At 43.8% G+C, this 19,381-nt stretch overlaps 1 protein-coding gene across 1 annotated transcript in view; it reads right to left on the bottom strand.

The window, feature by feature from the left end:
• WNT2B (Wnt family member 2B) overlaps positions 1 to 19,381 on the bottom strand; it is a 47,714-nt gene that overhangs the window by 8,935 nt on the left and 19,398 nt on the right. The window contains exons 2-3 of the mRNA XM_033918693.1: positions 14,418 to 14,638; positions 1,554 to 1,831 (exon numbers count right to left, since the gene is read on the bottom strand). Of these exons, the coding sequence (XP_033774584.1) occupies positions 1,554 to 1,831; positions 14,418 to 14,638 (499 nt within the window). The remainder of the gene's footprint in view (positions 1 to 1,553; positions 1,832 to 14,417; positions 14,639 to 19,381) is intronic.

Genomic DNA, 19,381 nt, shown 5'->3' with positions numbered 1-19,381 from the left:
GTAAACATATACCCCCTCATTCTATAAAACTGCATACCCAACTTGGCAGGGCGCACAACTGCGCAGCCAAATTATACAATAAAGGCAGCTGTGTTGCAGTTATTGGCTACGATTGGTGATAATTGTCACTGATTAGCAGTTACGAGTGTTTCTGCTCTTGGGATTTTACAAATTGCGAAACCCTTAGACCCCGTTTATGTTAGGTGCTATTTATACAGTCAGTGGCGCAGTAAGGGGGAGGGGCAGTCCGCCCCTGGGTGCCGTCTTGGTGGGGGCGCTGGCACCCGTCCTCCCCCACCGCACATGTGCGTGCCCCTTCCCTTTCCCCATACCTCTTTCATTTTGCCAGCGGGAGCAGCGTCACAAACCTGTCGCCCGCGTCAGTGTTGGCTCTCTCTCCGACGTCGCTTCTGGGTCCCGCGACAGCAGCTTGGGGGTTGCTGCTCGCGCCGGGATTACATTGCAGAGGTGTGGGGGATTGGTAGCGGCGCATTTGCGGCAGGAGGGGGCGAGGAAGGAGCGTCACCGCCCCGGGCGCCTCTTACCCTCGCTACACCAATGAGTCTGTTGCCTCAAACAGATTGCGAGCCCCCTTGAGGACAGGAAATCCCTAGTGTGCCTGAATATATCTCACCTTGAGTTACTACTGAAAAACAGAGGAGCTAAATCCCAATCAATAAATAAATGTTCACTTCGCCCCCCCCCTATTTCGCCCCCTGCTCTTCTCCCCCCTCCCCCCACGATAGCTTCTCTCTTCCCTATCTTCCACAATTCTCCCTTCATACTCTGCCTTGTTCGGTTAAAATTTGTTATATATCTGATAAATTGTTGTAAATCCGCTTGTCAACGCGGAGCCTAATCTAACTGATGTAAACCACCTAGAACTCGCCGGGTATGGCGGTATATAAGAATAAAATTATTATTATTATTATTTTACCGCAGCAGCAAGACATTCCCAGGTTCTTATTTTGATCTATGGGAAAATACAGCAGGTAAAAGAGACGACAACAGGTCGATTTCAGATCTTAGATCTCAACAGAACGAGCAGCCATGTTCGTAGGCTTCCTGCAGAACTCGCAGGCTTGTGGGAGACATTCGGGAACCTTGCGCATGGGAGCTGCCAGCGTAGGGTTGCTAGATGTCCTGATGGTCTCCGAACACGTCCTCCTTTTCGAGGACATGTCCGGGGGTCCGGACGGCTTCTCAAAAACCCGGCACTTTGTACGGTTTTTGAAAAGCTTCCGCGAAATGGCGTCGGGCTGGGAGGCATCCGTGCATGCGCGGATGCCCTCCTGCCTGACGAGAGCACCCAACAGGAGGGCGGGGCTTGGGCATAATGGGGTGGGGATGGGTGGAACTGGGGGTGGGCGGGTATGGGGGGGTCCAGATTTTACTAAAATCTGGTCACCCTATCCCAGCGCTTGGCAAATAAGCCGCCAAGGCCGGTGACAGAGCTTTTCTCTTGGTTCAAGGTGCTGGGAGCAGCTTAGGTGGCTTTGTTGGTTACAAGCCCCCCCCCCCCCTTAGTGTCCGTAGCTAAGCAAGGTACTCACAGTCCTCCCACACCGATTGTTGTGCCGATTCATCAGTGCCCGGGCATCTTTCCCCTTCTTCTCCTTGGCATCCACAAAAGCTTTGGCAAACTTGATGCCATAATGAACGTTGTCGCTGCAGCCTCCCCAGTCGAATTCCTCCGTCTCGTCTTTGAAGTGACCTTTCTTGTGAGGGTCACAGCTGCAGGTTTTTAGCTCGCCCTGACTGCATGCCCGTGTGATGGCATACACTACGCCAGCGGATGAGATGGCATATACGAAGGCCGTTTCCCTGCTACCTGCCAGACAGAAAAGAGAGTGGCGTCAGGGAGGCTGTTTTTTGCTGACTCATTTCCCCCCCACCCCACTTTTCTCCTGCTAGGCTGAGCTCCGAGGTGCCTCTGACAGTCTAATGCACACAATTATAAGCCCTGCTCTCCTGTCATCCCCGTTGCTTTTCCCTTCCTGGTGGCTCCAAAGCCATCTCATCTAGGCCACACTAGAGCTAGGATTACCAAGTGGTTTCTCAGTTCAGATATGCACTGAGGGAAAAACCGGGACTGAAGCCACTCAACCAGCAGAAATGAATCCAGTTGGCAGACCTACACTGACCACCTGCATGTGGCGTGCCACCTTGGCTGCTACGCCCTAGGTGCTGTCTTTGTAGGGGCACAGCACCCATCCTCCTCTCTGCCCCATTGTTCCTTCCCTGCCCCCCCCCCCCAGTGCTCTTCCCCCCGCAGCTCTGTAATGTTCCTGGCATGAGCAGCAAACCCCAACTTGCTGTTGCGCCAGCATCAGCTCCTCTTCTGACGTCACTTCCTGGACCCCAGGAAGTGACATCAGAAGGAGAACCCACACAGGCGCGACAGCAACTCTGGAGTTGCTGCTCGCGCCAGGAACGTTACAGAGGCACGTGGGGGTGGGTGGGAAGGGAAGCGGTGCACACTCACGGCAGTGGGGGTGCAAGGAAGGGGCGCCACTCACCCTCGCTATGCCACTGCATACCACCTCTGATTAGTGGACCCAATTATTAAAGTCAAAACAATATGATCAATATTACTAGGTCTTGAAATTCTAAATCGGGGGATGGGGGGAGGAGCAAACACTATCCTCAAGGGCCACAACCCATTCGGGGTTTCAAGATTTCCACAATGACTATGCATTAGACTGATTTACATGTACTGCTTCCATTTTGTGCAAATAGATCTCATGCATAGTCATTCTGGAAATCTTGAAAACCTGACTGGATTGCGGTCCTTGAAGACTGTGGCTACTCACCCATGTTCTAAAGGGTAATAGAGAAGGACTTAGAAGGTGTAATAACTGACCATCGTCTTAGTATCCAAAGTATTTGCTGTTTGCTGGAAAATAAAGCAATGGAAAAAGTGTTGTTTGCGCTCAACCTGGTATTCCAAGCAAGTTTGATGATAGGCAGCAAATGTCAAACTCATAACTCGCTTAGCCACACATTTTCAGCTATTATACAGATAAAATCAGACCATTTAAACTTGTTATGTTTTTAGAAATTTCCAAGACATAACCAACGAAATACCTGTGCAGAAAAACAAGCCTAGAACAAAAATATAGGATGAAGTTAAGAGGTGATAGGCTCTGCAGTAATCTAAGGAAATACTTTTTTTACAGAAAGGGTGGTAGATGCGCGGAACAGACTCCTGGAAGAGGTGGTGGAGACAGAGACTGTGTCAGAATTCAAGAAAGCGTGGGAGAGGCACGTGGGATCTCTTAGTGAGAGAAAGAGATAATGGGCAGACTGGATGGGCCATTTGGCCCTTATCTGCCATCATGTCTCTATAACCATAAAGTTCTATGACCTTACAATGCAGGTGTAAAGAGCCTTAAATAGGAAGAGGAGATGCAAATATTAAGAGCCTTAGCCAATAGGGAGAGGAGGAGATAGTGGATGCTGTGGATGGGCCATTTGGCCTTTATCTGCCATCATGTTTCTATAACCATAAAGCTCTATGACCTCACAATGCAGGTGTAAAGAGCCTTAGCCTATAGGAAGAGGAGATGCAAATGTCAAGAGCCTTAGCCAATAGGGAGAAGAGGAGATAGTGGATGCTCTGGATGGGCCATTTGGCCTTTATCTGCCATTGAGTTTCTATGTTAAATGTTTTGAGACATTAAATATTTATTTATTTATTTGATTTTTAGTATTTATGTACCAATTATAGTCTAAGGGTTGACAGTCAGTCTAGAAGAGGTATGCAGACAGATTGATAGGCTTAAAAATGATAAATCCCCGGGACCGGACAGCATCCACCCGAGGGTAATCAAGGAACTGAAAGGGGTTATAGCTGAACTGCTTCAACTAATAGACAATTTGTCGATCAAATCAGGAAAGATTCCAGAAGACTGGAAAGTGGCGAATGTTACGCTGATCTTCAAGAAAGGTTCAAGGGGAGATCCAGGAAACTACAGACCAGTGAGTCTGACTTAGGTACCGGGAAAGATGGTAGAGGCGCTGATAAAGGACCGCATCATCGATCACCTTGACGGACACAAACTGATGAGGACCAGCCAGCACGGCTTCAGCAAAGGAAGATCTTGCTTGACAAACTTACTGCACTTCTTCGAGGGAGTAAACAGGCAGATAGACAAGGGTGACCCAGTCGACATCGTATATCTAGATTTTCAGAAGGCATTCGACAAGGTCCCGCATGATAATATACATGAATATTGGCTGAGAGTATGGGATATTATCTGTAATCTCCTGAGAATCAAAGAACCGCTAACATTATATATAATAATCATCATCATAATAATAACTTTCTTCTTATATACCTCCACATCATATAGTTCTAGGCGGTTCACAACAAAGAGGACTGTACAATCAGTGAAAAAAATACAACTAACATGGAAATACATTTAGGAAAGGTCAAAATTATAACCTTACAAATTTGCCAAATAAATCCATTTTCAACAACTTCCTAAAAGATAAATAAGATTGAGCCTGAAATATAATGGTACACAACCAAGAATTCCTTTTGCCTGCCTGAAATGCAAACGATTTATCGAGAAATCTCTTATAACGACAAGATTTTATAGCCGGGATTTCTTTGGGTAATCTTATTCGGTTTATATTGTTCAAAACGTGAGGATAGGTAAGCTGGAGCCAAACCAAATAGAGCCTTGAAACAAATACAACCAAACCAAATAAGATTACCCAAAGAAATCCCGGCTATAAAATCTTGTCATTATAAGAGATTTCTCGATAAATCATTTGCATTTCAGGCAGGCAAAAGGAATTCTTGGTTGTGTATCATTATTTGTCAGGCTCAATCTTATTTGTCTTTTAGGAAGATGTCGAATGGCAGCCAATGCAACTGTTGATAGGATTAACTAACATGGTCATATTTTTTCAGGCCAAAAATCAAGTGAACTGCTGTGTTCTGGGTGATTTTTAATCTTTTGAGAATTTTTTTTAATGAGATCCCAACTATATTATATTGCAGTAATCAAGAACAGACAAGATGGAAGATTATACTAATATCCTAAAGAATATACTGTACTATGAAAATATTTTTTTATTGTTCAAAGCTTCCAAAGAATCGAAAAACAGCTTCCAAAGAATCGAAAAACATTTTTTGATCAGTAGATCCGTGTGATTCTCTAAGGTCAACTGACGATCTAATGTAACTCCCAAGATTTTGATGGAAGCAGATAATTTTGGGCCGCAGCAGCAAATATCTGATAACTATTCAATATTATTAAGAATTTTGATCAATTTGGCCATAAAAATTATTTTAAGACACTGGAAGGATGCATCAAAAGTGGAATAGATGACTCAATGGAAAACTGTTTGTATTACTGCTAAATTTGAGCGTATTACTGCAGAAAGATGTAATGCGTCAAACAAATTTAATAAAATATGGGAGCCATTGAAATCTTATAGTTATGCACCTGTTAAACCATGAGGATTTGTTTGAATATGGTGTACAACCATACTGTTTTTCTGTTTTATCTATGAAAGCATTAATGATTAATTGTTATTCATATTGCTTTGTTCTGTTTTTCTCCTTACTTTTATATGATATACATATGTGTATGATTACTTTACATGCCAATAAAAATTATTGAACTACAGTTCTCCCTCCGTATTCACGGTTTCAGCAATCGTGGTTTTGATTATTCACAGTTTTTAGCTTGCTGGCTCCTCCCCCAAAAATTATGTCAGCTTGCATAGAGAAATCACCAATTCTAAGTGCTTACAGAGATTCCTGGCACTTTCTTCACTGTGTTTTGCCTCTCCTTCAGGAACAGGCCAGGTATTTCACCATGTTATTTGCGGTTTCACCATATTCACAATGGTTTTTAATAGAAAACAGCAAATAACATATGAAAAAGTTATTTGCGGGTTTTCTGTATTTGTGGTTCTGTCAATCCCCTATCACAGCGAATACGGAGGGAGAAGTGCAATTCCTTGATATCTTTTTGAAATACGGCGGCCAGAACTGAGTGCGAGTCGGCTTCAGTCAAGTATTTGTAGATCTGAACTTGGACTGAACTCAGGTCTAAGCAAGTTTAGCTATCACTAATATCAACCGGCCACTGGAACAACTCACAATAGAAGAATGTTTGGGGAAGAAAACAGGTCAAATTTACGCTATTTTCACCCGGGCAGTCAGCAACTTTTGCATTCTCTAGGATCCATGTTCAGAATGAGAATGGAGAGGAATGTTTGGCTGGAAATGATGCCTGTTTCCTTAAATTATTTTTCATAACTGGATTCCCAGCGTGCAATGAGACAGTAACCCACGATCTGACTGCATGACCCCCTGCCAGGTCTTCTGTCTAAATATTTATATATCGTATTACTGTTTATGTGTTACACTGTTCTACTGAGGTATCCCATAAACGGCTACTTCTCAAAGCACTAATAATCTCCTATGACCACTTGATTAATTTATATAACAAGTCAAAGTTGTAATGAGATAATGCAGCATGTTAAATAAACCAGCACAGCGAGGTGCTGGAAGAGGGATGAAACCCAGTCTTTGCTGCATTTGAGAAACTGTCTAGGGTTGGGAAGACTGCAGCATGTTTGGGATTTCTGTCACTTCGAGAAGCCTTTTAAAACATTTTGGGTTTTGTGAAATACATCTGGAAGATAGTCAACAGCCTCTTGCCCCTCCCAAAATGAAAACTCTTGTTTCGTTGAGAGATGGTGCAAGAAGAATAAGGCTCAGACTATAAGAACATAAGACTCGCCTTACTGGGTCAGACCAAAGATCTGTCAAGCCCAGTAGCCCGTTCTCATGGTGGCCAATCCAGGTCACTAGTACCTGGCAAAAACCCAAAGCGTAGCAACATTCCATTCAGAACCCTAAAGAAGAACAAGATTCTGGAATCCCAAAGAGTAACACAAGATTCTGGAACCTCAAGGAGTAGCAACATTCCATTCAGAACCCTAAAGAATAGCAAGATTCTGGAATCCCAAAGAGTAACAAAAGATTCCGGAACCCCAAGGGGTAGAAACATTCCATTCAGAACCCTGAAGAATAGCAAGATTCTGGAATCCCAAAGAGTAACAAAAGATTCCGGAAGCCCAAGGAGTAGCAACATTCCATTCAGAATCCTAAAGAAGAGCAAGATTCTGGAATCCCAAAGAGCAGCAACATTCCATGCTACCGATCCAGGGCAAGCAGTGGCTTCCCCCATGTCTTTCTCAATAATAGACTATTGGAAGAATTGTGATCGGCTCAACTTTCCATTTTGGTGGGCCAGTTTATGTTTAGGGTACAAATACGAAAAGATGAATTCAGATATACTGGGGCATAGCAAAGTATTTAATTTGATCTGGGACCCATTGACATTCTTTGTTAATTCAACATAGTTTCTTGATTTTCAAATCTTTTCTTTATTTTTATACATGTCCAGGACGGGGGGGGGGGATATATTTTTTGGTTCATTTCTTGATCAAATTGTTGGATGGGAGGGGAGAGATATTTATTATCTTCTTTGTTATTGATGGAATTTAAGTGCTTATTTAGTAATGAATGTATGTATAATTTATGGCACTTTGTATTAGTTTTGAAAATTAATAAAGATCCATAAAAAAAATAAAATAATAGACTATGGACTTTTCCTCCAGGAACTTGTCCAAACCTTTCTTAAAACCAGCTACGCTGTCCTCTCTTACCACAACCTCTCGCAACGCATTCCAGAGCTTAACTATTCTCTGAGTGAAAAAATATTTCCTCCTATGGGTTATAATCAAAGCTATTTTATAAGAGTTACAAGGCATTTGTGTTGTAACTTGTAAGTAGTGCTTCTGCATATGTACATCTATTTATTTATTGGGATATATTAACTTTATTTTCATAAAGAGATTCACTCAAAGTGGCATGCTCACAATCTTAACTGTGGTACCTGGGACATTGGAGGGTTGGGTAATTTGTTGAGTCACAGGGTGCAGGCAGCAGTTCTACCACTAGGGGCTCCTTTTACTAAGCTGCGCTAGCGGACTTAGCGCGTGCTACAATGCCATGCGTGCTAGACGCTAACGCCTCCATTGAGCTGGTGTTAGTTTTTCCGCATAGCGCGGGGGTTAGCATGTGCTAAAAACGCTACCGCAGCTTAGTAAAAGGAGCCCAAGGCCACTCCACCCGTCCTATACAGCTACATAGTGATGGGAGGAAAGATGGCGCTTTTGTCTGTATATCTGCGGTAAGCACAGCTTTGATGGAGGCATGTTCTGGCATGGTTTGGGCAAGCCTGAAGAGTATGTGTGTACAGTGTTCCCCTGGTCGTTCGCGGTTGGCGGTCCCGGTCATTTGTGGTATTTTCCGACCGCGAACCGCCGACATGGAGAGGGCAGCGGGAGAGGCAGGAGAGAGCAACCGGAGCGTTGGCGAGTGCAGAAAATCACTCGCGGTATGCTCCGACCGCCTCTTCCTGCACTAAGTCGGGCCTTATCCAATCAGGAGCTGCTTTGACACGCAGCTCCTGATTGGATAAGGCCCGACTTAGTGCAGGAAGAGGCGGTCAGAGCATACCACGAGTGATTTCCTGCACTCGCCGGCGCTCCGGCTGCTTTCTCCTGCCTCTCCTGCTGCCCTCTCCAGTCTCCCCCATGAAAAACCGTATTTGCGGTTTTTCAAGAATCGCAGGAGTTCCTGGAACAGAACCCCCACGAATATCGGGGGAGTACTGTATTATCTATTTTGTATACATTGCAAAGTGTGTCCATTGACATTTGCCCCTGCTCTGAGACACACATATGGATCAGCTAATTGATCTCGTTTGGACTTAGGCCTTGCAGTAGTGATTGATGGGGAATTTTGGTGTTTAAACTAGTGTTTGTCAACTCGGTCCTGGAGCATCCCCTTGCCAGCTAGGCTTTCAGGATATCCACAAAGAATATGCATGAAAAAAATTTGCATATAATGGAGGAAGTGTATGCAAATTAATTTATGCATATTCATTGTAGATATTCTGAAAACCCGACTGGCAAAGATGGTGCTCCAGGATCGAGAAACGCTGGTTTAAAACCACTTCAAAAAAGCATAAATTTGAATTTCAGCACTTGGCTACTTGGCTCCCCCTGCAGTCCAGTTCTGAAATGACAGCACACAGGTTGCAGAACCTGCCATTTTGGGCCAGATTTTCCAAAAGTCACCGAAAGTTAGTCATAGAAACATGATGACAGATCAAGGCACAAATGGCCCATCCAGTCGACCCATCCTTAGCATCTATTATCTCCTCCTCATGCCTGTCCCACGCTTTCTTGAATTCAGACGCAGTCTTTGTCTACCGAGAGACTATTCCACATATCTACCACCCTTAGATTACTCCTGAGCCTATCACCTCTTAACCTCATTCTATGCCCTCTCACTCTGGAGTCTCCTTTCATTTGAAAGAGACTGGCCTTATGCGTATTTATGCCATATAGGTCTTTAAACGTCTCTATCATATCACCCTTCTGTTTTTCCTCCAAAGTATATATATTGAGATCTTTAAATCTGTCCCCTTACACCTTATGACGTAGACCAAGCACCATTTTAGTAGCGTACTCTGGACCGACTCCATCCTTCTTATATCCTTTTGAAGGTGCGGTCTCTAGAATTGTACACAATATTCTGAGGTGTCACCAGAGTCTTATACAGGGGCACCAATACCTCCCTTTTCTTACTGGCCATTCCTTTCCCTATGCACCCAGGTTTCTGCAGCCCAAATGTATGACTAACTTAACAGTGATTAACTTAAGGGTTTTAATTGGTTTTAAGTGGCTTGATAATTGGTTGTGCAGTTAAAACCCAATTAAAACCTTGCAAACAAAATGAGATGATGCAAAGGCATCCTCCGGGTCTTTGGTCCATGACGCCTAGCGTCATCCGGTGATGCCGAAACCTGGAGGTGGGTGTGTTTAAAGGCGGCGCCAGACTTCAGTGTCACTAGGTAGTGCTGTGATTCTGCAAGAACCCTAGGTGCCGGAAATGTAGGTCTTTGCTAGGCACCGGCATCCCCGATTCTGGAAGCAGCACCTCTCTTTATTAGCTTATTTATCTGAAATTACTTATATTTTGCTATAAGCACATAAGCATCGCCTCTGCCGAGTCAGACCATAGGTCCATCATGCCCAGCAGTCCACTCCCGCGGCGGCCCCCCCCAGGTCAATGACCTGTAAGTGATCTATTACTCTAAAGCATTTGTACTGTATAGTAACCCTCTAATTGTACCCCTGGATCCCCTTTTCCCTCAGGAACTCGTCCAGTCCCTTTTTGAACCCCAAAGTCGTACTCTGCTCTACCACCTCCTCTGGAAGCGCATTCCAGGTGTCCACCACCCTCTGAGTGAAGAAGAACTTCCTAGCATTTGTTCTGAACCTATCTCCCTTTAATTTTTTTGAGTGCCCTCTAGTTTTTGTTGCCCCTGCCAGTCTGAAGAATTCATTACCAGTCCTTAGCAGATCAGGTGGAGGAATTTGTGTGTGTGTGGTGGTGGTGGGGGGGGGGGGGGCATTTTAAAGCAACTATAAGGCAACATGGAGTCTTTCAGCACAGACCCATGTTCAAGTGTTGTTCATCCCGCCCCCTCTGACAGGAAGTTTGCATCGGAGGAGGTGGGACTTCAATGCTGGAGACTGCATGCTGCACTATTAATTTGGTAAATACAGTCTTGGTAGGGTTACCAGACATCCAGATTTCCCAGGATATGTCCTACTTTTGAGGACATCTCCAGGGGTCCGGACGGCTTTTCAAAGCCCAGGACTTGGTCCGGGTTTTGAAAAGCTGTGTCGGGCAGGGAGGAAGTCCGCGCATGCTTGGCCGCCACGCGTTGATGTTACGAGCATGAGTGCGTGCGCGTGGCATCATTGCGTGATGGCTGTGCACGCGTAGACTTCCTCCCCGCCCGACAAGAGCAGGGGGCGGGGCTTAGCCAGTCCGGATTTTCCAAAAGGAAAACCTGGCAACCCTAAGTCTTGGGCCCTGGAAGAGGTAGGTTTAGGGTTACCAGACGTCTGGGAAAACCCGGACATGTCATCTTTTTAGAGGTTTTGGAAAGCCATGAGCTCCGGCCGTGTCTGGAGCGCCTTCAACACGCATGTGCGGATGATGTCGCACCCATCCGCGCATGCTGGAGGCCCTCCAGACGTGGCCTGGAGGTCAGGAAAAAAGAGATGTGCTTTTTGGGGGCAGGGCTGGAGGCAGAACAGGACAGGGCTGGAGGTGGAATGGGGAGGGTTGGAGGTGGAACAAGGCAGGGCTGGGGGCGGGGTGGGACAGGGCAATGTGTCTAGGTTTTTCTATTGGCAAATATGGTAACCCTAGGTAGGTTAGCAGAAGAGGGGGGGGGGGGAGAAGGGATACAGAAGGCAGATGAGACGCTAGACTTGGGGGAGGGGAGGGCTTTAGCTGCCCTTGGGGGGGGGGTGGACTGACATTCATTACAGCATCAGATACCCTTGAGCTAGTCCTGCACTAAGTTATCTCCTCCACCTAGATCAGGGATTCTCAACCCAGTCCCTGAATATGCATGAGATAAATTTGCATACAATGGAGGTAGTGCATGTAGATTTCTCTCATGCGTTTTCATTGTGGATATCCTGAAAATCTGACTGGCTGGGTGTGTCCCAAGGACTGGTTTGAGAATCCCTGGCCTAGAGTCAGGTAAGTAGACGCTGAGTCACATCATTCACGTTTCTGAACTGTTTGAATGCAACTAGAATTAGGCATTAGAAGCCAAATATCAGAATCTCAGGGTAGCCTCGACCTTTTATTACTGTTAGGTATAATGTGGGTTATAGATCAGATTTATCCTCACATAAAATACATTATTGTACTTAGCTTTCAAGATCCCGGAAGGACGCGTGTGCGTGCGTGCGTGCGTTTTGACAACTAGAGAAATCTTCCGTGCGTACATTTCAATCCTAGCCTTCAGAATCTTCAGTTCTGCTCTATCCGACACATTAACTTCAAGTCTTGGCATGAACTTAGTCAAATATATTTTTTCCGTTACAGCCCCCCCAAATGTGGAATTTACTCCCAATTCATGTACGAGAAGAATTCGGTTTGGATAGATTTAAGAGCAAGCTAAAATGCTTTCTTTTTAAAGATGCATTTGACAGCCAATGAAACTAGATTTGGTTCGTAATCCTGAAAAGAGGACTAAATCAGGTGTCTCCACTGAGCCCTGGTCTTTAAATTCTCTGTTGCTTATTATTCTCCCCCTCCCTACTGTTTTTTTTCCCCTTATATGTCTTCTTTACTATTTTCAAACTTGTATTTCTTTTCCTATTCCCTTCCTCTTGTATCATTTGTTTTTAATTTGTTAGTCATATTTACATTGTTTGTTTCCCTTTGATTATTGTAATTCAATATTTTAATGTTTTGTACATCGCTTAGAATGCGGGATAAGCGATTAATCAAATACTTAATAAATTTGGAAACTTGGATGACATATATCCAAACAATGAAGAGCTTTTGAGGGCTTTTCAAGATGAGATTTGAAACCCGCTACTCTAGGTTTTGATATTTGTCGCTTCTTTGGGTACATTTACACAAAAGCAATATTTTATTGACATGATTTGTTTGAAGGTCCTGGCAGGTCCCTTCTTCAGACATCTCTATAGCATGGGGAAGGGCCCCCAGAATCTAATGTGTGCTAACTAGGGTTACCAGAGGTCCAGATTTCCCCCGGACATGTCCTCTTTTTGAGGGCATGTCCGGGGGTCCGGATGGCTTTTCAAAACACGGCACTTTGTCCAGGTTTTTAAAAATATCATGTCAAGAGGGGACATCCACACATGTATGATGCAACACCATGACGTCATGTGCCCACGCGTGACATCATCACATCGCAAATCCATGCATGCGGGGATGCCTTCCTGCCCGACGAACAGGGAGTAGGGGGTCGGGGGCTGGTGCATAATGGGGCGGGGATGGGTGGAACGGAGCAGGCCTGGGGGGGGTCTAGGGGGTGTCAAAACCTTTTCTTTACTTCAGCGAAAAAGGAAGATCCACCACCCTTTTCACTCCTGTTTGATGAACGAGAATTCAGGCTGGCCTGGCATTTCGGTTTCAATCTTTTAGGTGTTCTGGGACTTGTAGTTTGGTGTTTTTCCCCATTTTAAACCAAGACTGTAAACACCAGTATTCAATGGGGTGGAGGGGAAGAAGCGACCTCACTCCCTTCTGTTCCTCCCCTCCCCCTCCCTCTCATATTCAAAACTTTTTTTTTTTCTCTCATTTCTTTTACCCTTTTTTCACCACTAATAATGTAACTTTCCCCCTCCCTCCCTCGTCAACCCCACTTCCATGTCTGTCATTGTCAATGTCTTTAATTGTTCACTTCCCCTTTTGCTCTTTTATTTAGTTTTACAATCTACAAGCATAATTTTACTTTTATTTTATCTTTTATTGTAAACCGGCTAGATACCTGTTCATGGTCGGTATATTAAAAATCAATAAACTTGAAACTTAATAATAATAATAACTTTATTTTTTCTATACCGCCATAATCTTGCGACTTCTAGGCGGTTCACAGTGAAGAGGGCTGTACAATCAGCAAATTACAGGGTGAAAATTAGGGAAGAAGTCACCGATCAGTCAGTGATTACGGGGTACAAATGGTTACAGAAATAATCTTAACAAGTTACATCGAAACGGCTGGAAAGTCAGCGATTTACAGAATACAGAAGGTGAGGAAGACATCGAGTTGTCTGTGAAAAAAACAGAAAAACGTTACAGATGGTGTGTAGTATCAGCATGACCAGTGAGGTCTTAAAAAAGGGGGAGTTGACTGGCTAGGATATAAATCTATTGAACAGAGAGGTCTTGATTTCTTTCCGAAAGGTACCGTAGGTCAACCTGGCTTGATCAATGAAGTTGCCCAACCAGGTCTGCTGTCTGCCGGCTTGAAACTTAAAAGTTCTATCCAGGAAGATTCTGAATTTGCAACCTATGATCTTCGGGTAGGCAAAGAGGTTGCGATTTCTGGTTGGCCTTGTGGGGGTGTAAAGCTCAAAATGAGGTAATGGATAGTTTGGGGCCATTCCCCATACCAGTTTGTAGCAAAAGCAGGAGAACTTGAATAAAATTCATGCCTCAATTGGCAACCAATGTAGAAGTTTGTAGTAGGGACTGATGTGATCACTTTTCTTGAAAGCCACAGACCGTAGACTATACTTAGTCAAGAGATAGCGTCACGTTGCCCATAGAAAAATTTATCAACAGCTGTATGAGGTTTTCGGGAGTCTCATCCTCAGGACATCAACTTTTAGAGTCAGGAAGAGATATATTCAATCACAAGCGAGTGGAGATATTTTTACTACCAGACAGGAGGGAGTCATGCAGGTGGGGGGGGAGGGGGGGGAGGGGAGAGAGACAGAGGGGAAAATAAAATGTGTGTGGCACCTACTTCGTAGCATAACTCGGCCAAAGACCGTATGGTCTCTATCCAGGGTGCTGCAGTTCCAGCGGTGGTGCCGGAATTGGTGTTGACATTCCCGAATCCACTCCTTAGCCCCCTCCCCGATAGACTGCATGATGTCCGGATGCTTCTGACAAAGCTGCCGCTGTTTACTCACTAATCCTGGGATGTTATCGCAGATCACGCGTGCCCCCAGTGCACCGATATACCTGCAGCAAAGCAGAGCACATCTGGACTGATGCTTTCTGTCAAGAAACACGAGCAGTCAAATCTCTGGCAGTTCATGACATATTTCACGTTTGATTATACAGCAAATCAAGTGGTTCCTGACTCTTTATTCCCCTCCACCAATCCCCCCCCTCCCCGAAAAGCTCCCTAAACACTGTTTCCTCTAAACTGAGTGGGAGTTCTCCAACTACACTGCTGCCAGTAGGGGGCGGTACTTCAATATTGTGTTTTCAATTTTTTTAAAAAAAATTTCATACATTTTATTTAATTTTTATAACAAGCAAAATACAACTGAGAACTATTTAAAATATAACATACAAAGTAACCATAGTGATTTTGTCATTGTCAGAAGGGAAGAAATACTGCAATTATTATCAGTTTTAATTAACAGAAACAGAATCATAATACCCATTGATGAGATAGTATATTAAATCTGTGAAAGATAAGTTTCATGAGGTTTCTAAATCTTACAAATTTTATGGTATCTATTGTTTTTTTTCTGCAGCCTTTTAAGCTCATATTTATAGATAAGACAAATTGTATGCCATCAAAAGATATCATTCAGATTTGCGGCAGCCTTCCAACAGCCAAGAATCACTTGGATCGCAAGTGCTATTAATATAAAGATTGTTGTGTACCATCTAAATTGTAAAGAAAGATGTGCTGAACGTAAGATGATGATGGATAGTGAAATCGAATGATTGATTTTCAGAATTTTTGGGATAGTTGACCATATCTTTTGCCAGAAAGTATTAAAGCATGAGCATTCAAAAATCATATGTGCTAAAGTGCCAACATTTTGATTACGATGCCAACAAAATTTGGTATTGGCAATGGTCGCTCTCCACTTTTCAACCGGCGTCCATATTGCCCTTTGGTCTAGGAAATATGGAGATTGAGATAGGCTAGGTGATTGTGTTGGTCTGTTGACTTTGTACCAAAAGTACTTCCAGTCTACAGTTTGATCAGTAATTTCCAGATCTTGTTCCCAAGTAAGTCCAAGATGTGCATGAAAAAAGAAATAATTAAGTATTTTGTAGATAGGTGAGACAATCTTTCTTTCCATTAATAATTTTTTCTACTTAGATCATAGATACACGATGTTTCTTGCAAGTTATCAGTACAAAAGGAAGTGGGAACGGACAATGAACACTCCACTGAAGATCACTGATGTAAAATCAACTTGTTTATTTCAGAAAAGGACACATGCAGAAGCTGTGGACCCGACAAAGCACTGTGTTTCGGTGTCTGAGGAACGCCTGCATCAGGGGTCACTGTGGCGTATATGTTCACAGATGACAGGTTTGGGATAAAACAAAGCTCGGTCCAACTAACATGCCAGAGTAACCAAAATCACTGAAAAGCTATGGAAGCATTTTCAAAAAGGTTATCAACATTTCTGGAGCTCTTTTTTATTCTTTGTCTAAGGCAGGGGTGTCAAAGTTCCTCCTCGAGGGCCGCAAACCAGTCGGGTTTTGAGGATTTCCCTAAAGAATATGCATGAGGTCTATTAGCATACAATGAAAGCAGTGCATGCAAATAGATTTCATGCATATTCATTAGGGAAATCCTGAAAACCTGTCTGGATTGCGGCCCTCAAGGAAGGACTTTGACACCCCTGGTCTAAGGCGTAATCAATGAATTGTGTTTTCAATTTCAAGGGATAGGCAGGTTCACTAGAGTCATGCAGCGTTTGCCTGTCTCTCGTTATTGAAAATGTGATAGTGAAACATCGCCTCCTACTGGCAGGACTGTACTTGGAGAACTCCTACTCAGCTTACAGGGGACAGTGCCTCCAAATATTGGTTTGCTTGCTGACTCCAGGTTTTCCTGGTTGGAAGGTCCAGTTCTGGGTTTTATCAGTGCCCAGGGATCATTGTTTACATCAACAACCTGTCTATCCAGTATCTCTATCATCTCTGTTCCCTTCTCTGTGTCCAACATCACCTGTTTCTCTGATGATGCTACAGCTCTTAACACCTGTGGACAACAGTGGTAGAGCTGAAAACAGAAACAAATGCAAAGCACCTGAGCCAAATATGTAATCAACCTTCTGGTGCATTCCTGTCCTGTCCAACACACGTTTCCTATTTCTGATGAGTGGAGACGTGAGAGTAGGGTTACCGTATGGCTCCAGAAAAAGGAGGACGGATTGAGACATCCGGGTTTTACTTCCATTGCTCCTTTTTCTGGAGCCATATGGTAGCCTTAGGTGTGAGGACCTTCTCCACACTAGTGAATCAAAGACCTCATACTTATTTTGCTTTCAGTGCTACTGAGATATCCTTGAACATTCCCTTAAGGCCAGGGCTTGGGGGGGGGGGGGGGGGGGGAAGAGGCATGACCTCCTCCCTCTTCCCCACTATGCTGTTCTAAGGGAAATTAGAAGTGCAAATCCCTACAGGTAATGGATCAGCCTGCCATAAATTATCTGGAACCAGCAGTCAACTTTACATTGGAAGAGCCAATAGATTTTAAGCAAAGGGAAAGCTAATGGGGTCCAAGGTAGGGCTACCACATGGCTCCAGAAACAGGAGGACGGATTGAGACATCCGGGTTTTACTTCCATTGCTTTCAGTGGAAGTAGAACCCAAATGTCTCAATTTGTCCTCCTTACTTCCATTAGATTGATTTTTCCTCAAAAAAGCTTTTTTTTAAGTTCCAAAACTTTATTGAAATTTTTGTATAACAACATACATTAAGGCAGGAGAACCAAGTTGAACAATTTGCTCACAACATTATTAATGCAAAAATTAGGATATTAGGAACCAAAATCCTTGAAATAAGCCATCTCTACCCACCCACCCATCCCATTTGCAGAGAGTGAAAAACCAATATCCGTCCATACCTACATACATCCCATTCTCTCAATATAGTTCAACAATTATCTGCAAACTCTTGAATAGGCGCCCAAAATAATCTGAATTTAGCCTTTTTGCCTCTTTTCCATTGTGGTTGCCTTGTATTTTCCAATTAAAGCAACTGAGTTCCACCAAAATTGAAAAGATAGCAGGGACGCATTTTTCCAAGTTTTCCAAAATAGTTTGCATTGCTACAGCAACAATATAGCTATTAGCCTTCTGTGAATATTGGTGACATCAACAGAATCAAAGAGGTTGAAGACCACTCCATTAGACGTTAAGGAAACATTTATATGTAATAATGTTTGAAGATGATTCCACACCTGTTGTCAAAAGTCATGAACCATAGGGCAATAGAATAACATATGATCTAATGTTCCTTTTTCATGTCCACAAGGCCAACATAAAGAAGAATATTCTGAGATAATTTTGTTTAGTCTAATCACAAAGAATAAAGATTGTTTCATAGAAGCAGATGCGTTTAAGGAACATGAATTGCCATTGATCATCAGATATAGACATCATTAGTTCCCGTGACCATATGTCACGTAAACTATCAATGTTTCTTTGTTGTTGCTCCAAATGTACCAGTATTTTATACCAGTTTGATGCTTCATGACCTAATCCCAATATTTTTTTTACATATTAAAAGAGTACTTGGATCTGGTGATTTTAATGGGATTCTTGAACTTACGATGGCATGCCAAAGCTGCAACCACTTGAAGCTATGTGAAAATCTAACTTGGAACGTGTTGCCAGAGATTGTGGTAAAAGCGGATAGCGTAGCTGGTTTAAAAAAGGTTTGGACAAATTCCTGGAGGAAAAGTCCATAGTCTGTTATTAAAGACACGGGGGAAGCCTCTGCTTGCCCTGGATCGATAGCATGGAATGTTACTACTCTTTGGGTTTTGGTCAGGCACTAGTGACCTGGATTGGCCACCGTGAGAACGGGCAACTGGGCTTGATGGACCACTGGTATGACTCAGTATGACTGTTCTTATACATGTGCTAAGTATAGGACAATCAAGCCATTGTAACCTCACTGATGAGGTTGGCTCTGAGGCACTGTGGAATGAGGCATTACGACATCACAATCTCAGCTCCGGAATGTTGCTCTCATTGGGGTTCCGGAATCTTGCTCTTCTTTGAGATGCTGGAATGTTGCTACTCTTTGGGTTTTGGCCAGGTTCTAGGGACCTGGATTGGCCACCATGAGAATGGGCAACTGAGCTTGATGGACCATTGGTCTGACCCAGTATGAGATTGGCTCTGAGGCACTGTGGAATGAGGCATTATATCATCACAATCTCAGCTCCGGAATGTTGCTCTCATTAGGGTTCCGGAATCTTGCTCTTCTTTGAGATGCTGTAATGTTGCTACTCTTTGGGTTTTGGTCAGGTTCTAGGGACCTGGATTGGCCACCATGAGAATGGGCAACTGAGCTTGATGGACCGTTGTTCTTACATATGTTCTTTCTCCCCTGATACCCAAGCCCCTCTAACATGCAATTTAATGGACACACACACAGTGCCCAAGCCTTTGCAGATGAGATCTGGTCTTAACTTGCAGTCCTGAGTATGGCGCTTACAGCATCCGTCCGAGGTAGCAATTTAACCGCAGTAGCTGAAAGCTTTTTGGAGAGTCTGGTGCTTGACAAATTTGACAACCCTGTCTATAATGATCGACAGCAGCCACTTAAAGTGGTAAGTCTGGTTTGCTTCTCAAGTAGACGCACTTACTCTAACCACTTACCGGGCAAGATCTTAGAGGCTATGTCCATTACTGGTTCCTGTCCACACTGGGTTAGCATAAGAAATAGGCAGGTGTTTCTCTATTAGGTTGTTTATGGTTTGGGAACACAAA

The sequence above is a fragment of the Geotrypetes seraphini genome, chromosome 13 (assembly GCF_902459505.1).
Source record: "Geotrypetes seraphini chromosome 13, aGeoSer1.1, whole genome shotgun sequence".
In the NCBI taxonomy this organism is placed as follows: domain Eukaryota; kingdom Metazoa; phylum Chordata; class Amphibia; order Gymnophiona; family Dermophiidae; genus Geotrypetes; species Geotrypetes seraphini.
Note: the sequence above shows the minus strand (reverse complement) of the source record. Positions and strands in the feature narration are given on the sequence as shown.